The sequence below is a fragment of the Micropterus salmoides genome, unplaced genomic scaffold (assembly GCF_014851395.1).
Source record: "Micropterus salmoides isolate LMB-PRFRI ecotype aquatic unplaced genomic scaffold, ASM1485139v1 Ms_hic_scaffold_2, whole genome shotgun sequence".
In the NCBI taxonomy this organism is placed as follows: domain Eukaryota; kingdom Metazoa; phylum Chordata; class Actinopteri; order Centrarchiformes; family Centrarchidae; genus Micropterus; species Micropterus salmoides.
In genome coordinates this window covers 53,741,963-53,751,237 of record NW_024041150.1, presented here as the reverse complement: position 1 = coordinate 53,751,237, position 9,275 = coordinate 53,741,963, and the positions used below count along the sequence as shown (strand labels likewise).

General features: G+C 41.0%; 1 protein-coding gene across 1 annotated transcript in view; it reads left to right on the top strand.

Annotated features, from left to right (window-relative positions):
- LOC119912044 (cytosolic 5'-nucleotidase 1A-like) overlaps nt 1-3,839 on the top strand; it is a 7,012-nt gene extending 3,173 nt beyond the window's left edge. The window contains exons 3-7 of the mRNA XM_038731018.1: nt 1,272-1,373; nt 1,562-1,688; nt 2,030-2,152; nt 2,258-2,442; nt 3,103-3,839. Of these exons, the coding sequence (XP_038586946.1) occupies nt 1,272-1,373; nt 1,562-1,688; nt 2,030-2,152; nt 2,258-2,442; nt 3,103-3,426 (861 nt within the window). The 3' untranslated portion in view covers nt 3,427-3,839. The remainder of the gene's footprint in view (nt 1-1,271; nt 1,374-1,561; nt 1,689-2,029; nt 2,153-2,257; nt 2,443-3,102) is intronic.
- The last annotated feature ends 5,436 nt before the right edge of the window (nt 3,840-9,275 follow it).

Here is a 9,275-nt window from a genome sequence, read left to right as displayed (position 1 = left end):
GATCTGTGGACCCTATAAAAATCACTGGCTGTGCCTCATGAGGATGGGAAGGGAACGAGTTGAGGTGGTTACGCAGTTCTGGGAAGCGGCGCTTGGAGGCATTGCTGGAGGTGGCTGCTGATGTTCTGCATGCAGCTCCAAGTGCTATTTAAAAATGATACACTGTTCTTTGTGGGATACATCAATGGCGATAAATGATTAGAAGGATATATTTTATGAACGTTGAGTATTTTATGACACTTGGCAGAAGTAGCATCCTTGAGATTCAGCAAAAATATATTGTGAAAGCCGCATTTCATCAGAGTGCAAAGTATCTGAAAAGGACCTTAAGAGGTGGATGCATTATGCGGCAGAACAGATTTATTTATATAAGATAAGATTTGCTTCCACCTTTTTTTGTCAGCATAAATGAGTGTTACGTCCCGCGAGGTGCATGCAGAACTCGTCACAACACCATTCACATGCCGGTTAGGGCTGCTGGTGGCGAAGACAGGTAGCTGGCCTTTAGGGCGAGGTCCCTGAGTTATGTAAAGCTACATTACTTTGAGATATTAGGTGTGTGACAGTTAGGCTTCGTTCGTGCCTAGGCTCTCCAGCTGCACGATGCACAATGAATTGAAGCCCCCTAAGATGTGTCATTCATTGTGACCTCTGGGAAGTCTTGTAGGTATTGCACAGGTATTGTGAGGCTTTAACTGTTTAGTGAGGCGAAATGATAAAAACTAAATCAGCTGATCTCAAGGAAATTCTCCCGTTATCTTGGAAAAACATTTATTTCAAGATAATGACATACATATCTCTAAAACTAATTAAATTAACTCATTATCTCAGGAAAATGGAGTAAATAAATTTATGAATGTGTGGCGTCTAAGGGCTTCTGTACCTTTAACCAGTGGAAGTCATTTTTCATCCTGTACATATTTTCTCCAGGTTCCAGGTTGAAATATCTTGTGGATTTATGTTGTACTTCAATATTGCAAAAATTACAGTAATATGGATTTCAAGCTCAGCCCGTAACCATTTCAAAATTAATGACAAGTGGAATGTACTTCATATCACGCTGTCACTTCAATTCTGTCACATGAGCTAACTCACTCTTATGTTCCCACTGTTGTCTGTCAGTGAAGCCTTATTTAAATCATTTATTTCAACAAGCAGCTGTGACTTAAAAAGTAATATCAGCGCCTCGCATTCACATAAAGCAACTGTGCTTGTGAAAGAAAAAGCCCAAGCTGGATGTAAATAAACATTTTTAAACTCTCATCCTCCAGCCCAGGCCAGAGAATGCTATCACTATCGCCGTGTCGTCACGACTCCTCTTCAACATGGAGCAGCAGCCTTTCAGCCCCGGACCTGCCTTCTCCTTTGTCAAGGTGAGAGACGGTGAAGAAACAAGCACATACACGCAAAATTTACCCCACTGCAGAGTGATTCCTTGGTGTCAGTGTTAGCTTTGTCTCTGGAGGCGGTAATGAGTAGTAAGCATAAAACAACAACCCAACACTCGCGTACGCTGCAATGATATATTGTTTTAAATAACTGTGTCTGGTCGCGTTGCCAGGCTCTGGAAGCTGTGAACACTCAGCTGAGGGAGCTTTACCCCGACAGCGAGGAGCTATTTGATGTTGTGCTCATGACTAACCAGGCACACGATGACCAAAGACTCATCAATACCATCAAGCATCACCGTGAGTTACTAAGATACATTGACATTAAAAATGAATGTGGCAATATATCCTTTAAAATATCCTTTTATCTGGTGTTTCACTAGCAAGGACCTCTCTCAACAGATATGGTGAAATGATTTATTGATGAATAGACTACGATAGGAAAGTCTGCCGTAGTACCCGGGCACGACGGTCACCCCTGTAACACTATGGAGAGGAAGAAGGACATTTAACTTCACCAGCATTTATCTTTCTTCGTCATATAAACAGAAATACACAGACAACAGAACTATGAGTGATGTATTATAAAATGAAACCAAACATCAGCTGTTCACTAAACCTTTGATTCCTCCTCTCTGCAGAGTTGTACATTGAAGGCTACCGTTTGAAAGGAGAAAATAGTCCCATAAGCGACTTGAAGGCCTGCCACATTAACCTATACCTGTCTGATGATCCAGTCAGGGTTCGACAAGTTCTGGAGGCAGGTCAGTACAAAGAGAGAGAAGCTACATATAACTGAGAAGCTGTAACACTAAGAAGGCAAATGACAGATGTATTGATACAAACCTGATTTTGAATTATACGTTCAGGTATAGCAGCAGCCACCATGGTCCCCCCAAAGGAGATCACAGAGGTGTCTCAGACTGAGCTGCGTGTTGTCTTTGACGGTGACGGGGTCCTCTTCTCTGATGAGTCTGAGCGCATTTTCAAGGAAGGAGGACTGGCCCAGTACTTAGAGCACGAGAAGACACACGAGAACCAGCCTCTGAACCCTGTACAGTATACACAGTGACAGTTATTAGCATCACACTGCTGTTTAAAATGTAGGGCATTTTGTACCTTCAGTGAAAGGATAGTTCAGGTTTACTACAACTTACCCACTCCAACTCTTATTTTTGTACATTTGACTGTCATTTCTATCACTTAAATAAAATTGTTGAGCAAGTAATTTATGAGATGGGAAACGTGGACATCTTTACAAAAACATCAGACAGAACAAGAAACAAGTGGTGAAACAATCAGATTGACTGTTAACACGTCAGATCATCAAAAGAACTTCAATGGCAGCTAAAACTGAAAGCGAACACACCTGAAACGTAGCAGCAACCCCAAACGTGTGTAGCTACATTAAAGTATAGGAGGTCAAAGATGAACAAGGGATTTGGTCTGTAAACATGGTTCATATTTTTAGCTTTTCTCTTGAAATAAATTAGTTTTGAACCGGTCTGATTTTTTTTCATGTCACCTCATTTCCAGATCTCCGGAACTATCTTGGTAATTAAAATATTAGTAGGAATGGTGGTCAATAAAGTAAACTCTGCATAAAGAGCACGGAGGCCCAGATTCTAATAATTACATACTTGAATTTGTAATGTGTAATGAGCCACATATAAGAGACTGTGGGCTTACTCTGTCTGCATTTGTCTTTCTGCAGGGACCACTGAAAGGTTTCCTGGAGGCGTTAGGAAAGCTGCAGAAGAAGTTTTATGATAAAGGCCGTCGCAAGAACTGCCCCATCAAGACCTACTTGGTGACAGCTCGCGACGCAGGCAGTGCTGGTTACAGAGCCCTGAAAACTGTGCGTTCATGGGATCTGGAGATCGATAGGGCTGTGTTTTTGGACGGGGAACCCAAGGGCCCCACGCTGGAGAAGATCAGGCCACACATTTTCCTTGATGACCAGATGAGACATGTGAATGGGGCAGCAGAAGTGGGGACAGTGGCGTGCCATGTGCCCTATGGGATATCTAACCTTTAAACAAATGAAATCTGAAATAACAAATAATTCATTTGATGTAAGCTAGTGCCGTGAGTGGGCCGATACTCACAGTTACACAGTACAATGGCAGAAAATGTGTTGTGCTTTTATGCGTGTCTATAATCATATCTCTATATATCCACTATTGTGTACTTATACTCATCCTCTGAATTATTATACTATTCACTGTACCATGCTGTTGTTTCGGTCAGAGGGGTTTCTCTGGAATCGTTTTCTTGGTCTCTGTAGCTTGCAGATAGAATTTTCTCTCAGTGCTGAGAAAGTCTCCTCTATTAATGAAACACTGTATTGACAAGTGACACTGTATTCAAGTGTTAATGCACTCCTCTCCTCGGGGCCAGAAGCTCTATGCTGACCTCTGACCCAGCTGAATCTATCCTTTGTCTATGTCTCATGTTAATAAATAAACCAAAGACAACTGTTTTGTTGTAAATCATTTATTTGTACATTTCCTCTTTGGCGTACTGTGACTTTTGATGCACTTTCACAGGCTGCCAGTTGTCTTTTTTGCCCTGGGCGATTCATACGGCCCTAAATAAACTGCAGGTGTCGGTCTACTGCAAGCATGTGGACCTAGTGCTGAATGTGAAAATATCAGACATTGTCTGTCTTATTTTTTCATATTATTATATGTGAGGTAGCAGAAATTTGTTAAGTCCTATGCTTCTCCATTCCCATGTTAAGTGGAGTTTTTAAGGCCACTTTTGTTTGTCCTCTGCTCGGGGCCAGATGTCTGATTCTGTCCCAGGTGTAGACGTCTGACCTACAGTTGAATCCTTCTTTTCAACTTGTTTGTTGTTGTCCATTTACTTGTTCAACTCTGCACCATGAAATATACAATTCCCATGACAATATGTAGCCATTTTGCTACAATTACGCTGTGAGATGGATGAATTTAGAAAGCTGTGCGGCACTGCAGAGAGCCCCCAGCTGCCGTCGCACATGGATCCTGCATAAAAATCAGGAGCGTCGGGCTTCATCCAGCTAGAGGGAACGATAACCAACCGTCCACTCTCTCCTCCTATCACTTCCTGCAGGTTTTCTGGCTCTGGAGCTGTGGAGTCTGGATCTGTGGTTGCGGGTCACCTGCTGCCCCCGTGTTCCTGCTATTATTATTATTAATATTACAATTATTACCATTAACACTATAAATATATCTGTACCATTTTTCATTCAGTCTATAGCAACATCACCTTTACTGTCTGTACCTCTGTGTGTATATTGCAACAAGTGTGACTATCAGAATAATGTGCTCATTAAATAGTAGTGAAAGCAGGGATACGAACTACCGGGGGGAGCTTGGCTCTTTGGGGACAGGCACCCTTTTCCAGGAAAAATGCCTAAAATAACAAACCCAAAATGAATCAGGAATAACTCCTTAACCATTTGGACTAGATGCATAATTCTGGTCTCCTTTGAAAGGCCAGAATCTAAGGAATATAAATCCATTGTACATTAATATATTTATGTTACCATTACAAACTAAATGGAGATGCAAAAAAGAGAAAATATATTTTCATCCTCGCCTGGTAGAAAAAAGCTATATTTTAATGCAATAAACCATCAAAACTATCATAAGGAAGCTTTTAATGCAACTAAATATCTTCTAATACACCTAGAATGCAATTGTACATGTAAATTTAATGAAAATAAACTAAAATACAACAGTTATCCTACAATATTTTCAAAATATACCAGGCGAATGTCCATATTTTGGCAATATTTACTGTTTAAATGTTGACTTTTATTGGGAGTTATCTTCAAACCACTATTTCTGTCCATACAATGAATAATGAATAGTTTTGAATAATTTAATGAAATTAAGTAAGTGAAACAAATAACTGTAAGTTATTAAAACACATACTAAACATTACTTTTTATACTTAAGACATTTTGAGCTTGAACAATGATTTTGTCTCCTTTGTCCTGGATTGAATGGGCCCCTCTGACAAAACAACTGGCCCCAGCCTGGCCCCCTCAGTAAAATAGGTCTAGCGCCGCCACTGATGCACGGATTATGAGACGGTGTTTATTGTAGTTGTAGTTGTGGTTGTTCAGCCTGTAGCCTCAGTGTGCTGTGTAGGAGAAATCACCAAAAACAAATATTGGATTTGGTCGGCAGGTAGTCACTAGTTTTGCTCAAGGACCAGAATTTTTCAAAACAGATGCTGTGGCAGCCGTATTTTAATTTTTAACACAAGATATTATTGTTTGATATTTTTTCCTTTAACAGAGTTAATATAATATAATATAATATTATTAGCCTCTATCAGTAGTGAACGGACTCCTGAGAACATGGTAAATCCACATCGATGACTTTATCAGCCAGTAACTGGTCTTTTTCCATCATTATGTGAGAGTCATGATCTGAATTTATGCTGCACACGACGTGAGTCTGCAGTGAAAGTGAAAGGAGTTGGTTACCTGAGAAGGTGAGCAGCCTGTCACCTGCAGCTCTTCAGGTATCAGCTCACTGTGTCTGACTGACTGCAATATTTCAAACTGCTGCCAGGAAACTGGTGAAAATGGCCGCTCTTGTTTTGTAGATTCATTTTAGATGAACAATAGCAGTCAGTGCTGATCTCACTGACACACTGCATTTCCTGTGAGTACTTCAAAATAAAAGTCAACTCGTGTTTCACCAGTTAAATACTTTTAATGTGAAGGTTCACCAGCAGGAAATGTTCAGTTTGCATTAGCAGCGACTTAAAGTATTGCAATACTTTAACTCATGCTGGTCGGATGGTGAGCTTTTGTGGGCCGGATGTGGCCCGCGGAGTCAGGTTAAACCACATGTCAGAACTTTCTTCAGCACCAGGATTTAGAAGCTGCTGGAAGCTGCTGTGTTTATATTTTGGACCCGTCAGAATTTGACATATTTTCTGAACCCACAACAAATTTATTAAATAAAAGGATGAAGTGTTCCTTTATGGGATGATTCACTAAACAAACTGTTTAAACCTCCCTTGGATCAGCTGGAAACTGCACACAGTTTGCTCCTCCAGTGGCTTTAAAGTTAAAACTATCATCTGTTGAACAAACTGAAGCTCCTCTGCTGCCTCCTGCTGGCTGCTTCCTGTCACTGTCAGTCTGTTCGGCCCTCAGGACAAACTGGAGAGCTCCTCACAAAACATTCACATTAACACAACAGCTACATTTACTACACTGCTGTACTCAAGTACAACACTCAGGTACTTTTACTTTACTTTCTACTTCCACTCCCACATCTCAGAGGGAAATATTGTACTTTTACTTCACTACATTTATCAGACAGCTTTAGTTACTTTACAAATTAAGATTTTTACACACAAACACAAAGAGTTTATAAAATACGACTGCTGAAATTATTAGTTAATCTATAAATTGAGTGACAGAATATTAATTAGTCACCATTTTTACTGTAAAAACATTTCATGGTTCAGCTTCTCACACGTGAAGATTTGACACTTTTCCTTTTAATTATTTTAATAAAGTTTTATATATTAAAAGTTTTCTGGAACACGATATATAAATCTTCCTCTCCAGACTCTACTACTCAAAACTTTAATTTTAATTCATTCATTCTATTGGTTGGACACAACAAGCATTGAAGGTTTCACTTTAAAAGTATCTCTGTACCTTAAAAATGTTGACTCGCCCCAGGAGCTTTTTTTTTGGGCCGTAAGGGTCAAACAACAGAGAATCCTTCAGTAACAGAGCCAGAACAGATCTACGGATAGAAAAAGTCTCCACACCCCTGTTAAAATGCCAGGATCTTATGATGTAACATAATGAGACAAAGATAAACGGGAAAAGGGAAACATGAAAAATATGGTTGCATAAGTGTGCACACCCTCTTATAACCGGGGATGTGGCTGTGTTCAGAACTAACCAATCACATTCAAACTCATGTTAACTAGAAGACATTACACACCTGCCATCATTTAAAGTGACTGATTAATCACAAATATAGTGGTGGTGGTGCGTGCGGTGGTTAGCACTGTCGCCTCACAGCAAGAAGGTTGTGGGTTCAAACCCCGGTTGCCCCGGCCTTTCTGTGTGGAGTTTGCGTGTTCTGCGTGGGTTCTCTCCGGGTACTCCGGCTTCCTCCCACCGTCCAATCTTAATCGGCGACCCTAAATTCCTTAGGTGTGAGTGGTGTCCAGGGTGTACCCGATGTCAGCTGGGATTGGCTCCAGCCCCCCCGCGACCCCGTATGCAGGGTAAGCGGTTGATGATGGATGGATGTAAGTTGCATCTCCAAGCAAAAGCCATGGTCCGGAGAGAGCTTTCAAAGCATCAGGGAGATCTCATTGTTGAAAGACATAAGTCAGGAGACGGGTACAAAAGAGTTTCCAAAGCATTAGATATACCATGGAACACAGCGAAGACAGTCATCATCAAGTGGAGAAAATATGGCACAACTGAGACTTTACCAAGAACTGGACGTTCCTCCAAAATTGATGAAGAAAAGTGGTCAGGGAGGCTTCCAAGAGGCCTACAGCAACATTAAAGGAGCTGCAGGAATTTCTGGCAAGTACTGGCTGTGTGGTACATGTGACAACTATCTCCTGTATTCTTCATATGAATGGGCTATGGGGTAGGGCGGCAAGACGAAAGCCTTTTCTTACAAAGAAAAAACATCCAAGTACGGCTGAAGTTTGCAAAAACAATCATCAAGTCCCCCCAAAAGCAGCATGTGGGAAAATGTGTTATGGTCTGATGAATCCAAGGTAGAACTTTCTGGCCATAATTCCAAAAGGTATGTTTGGCGCAAAAACAACACTGCAAGGAACAGCATACCCACAGTGAAGCATGGTGGTGGCAGCATCATGCTTTGGGGCTGTTTTTCCTCAGCTGGAACTGGGGTCTTAGTCAGGGTGGAGGGAATTATGAACAGTTCCAAATACCAGGCAGTTGTGGCACAAAACCTACAGGAGTCGGTTAGAAAGATGAAGAGGAAGTTCACCTTTCAGCACGACAACACAAAGCACACATCCAAATCCACAAAAGCATGGCTTCACCAGAAGAAGATTAATGTTTTGGAATGGCCCAGCCAGAGCCCAGACCTGAATCCAGTTGAACATCTGTAGGGTGATCTGAAGAGGGCTGTGCACAGGCCATGTCCAAGCAATCTGACAGATTTGGAGCACTTTTGCAAAGAAGAGTAGGCAAATATTGCCACGTCAACATGTGCCATGCTAATAGACTCCTACCCAAAAAGACTGACTGCTCTAATAAAATCAAGAGGTGCTTCAACAAAGTATTAGTCTAAGGGTGTGCACACCTATGCAACCAGGTTATTTGAGGAGTTTTATTTTTAATTTTTCCCCCTCAATTGAATTGTTCACATTAAAGGTGGAAAAAGTTCTGACATGATTTATCTTTGTCTCAGTATTTTACATTATAAGAACCTGGCATTTTAACAAGGGTGTGTAGACTTTTTCTATCCACTGTACATTATTAACTGCAGCTTACAGCAGATACAAGCCAAACTATTGCAGGAACCACATCAGCTTCTGTACGTTACAGTAAGGGAGGAAATATCAACGTGAGCTGAGGTCTTTAATTATAAAACTGGATTTATTTTCAATCCGGTGCCTTCACAGACCTGACGGGATAATGGTGAACACGTCACAGTACGGAGAAATGAAATGAAGCAATAAAGACGTTACAACAAACAGTTGTCTTTGTGATATTTATTAAAGTAAGAATAACAGAGTGATCCAGCTGAAGGGCAGAGCTCATACACCAGAGGGCTGTTAGAGAGTCTGACCCAGAGAAACAGAGAAGACATTTAATGCTAGAGAATAATTGTGGAGTCCAACAGAAAAGCCTTTCTCAGCCTT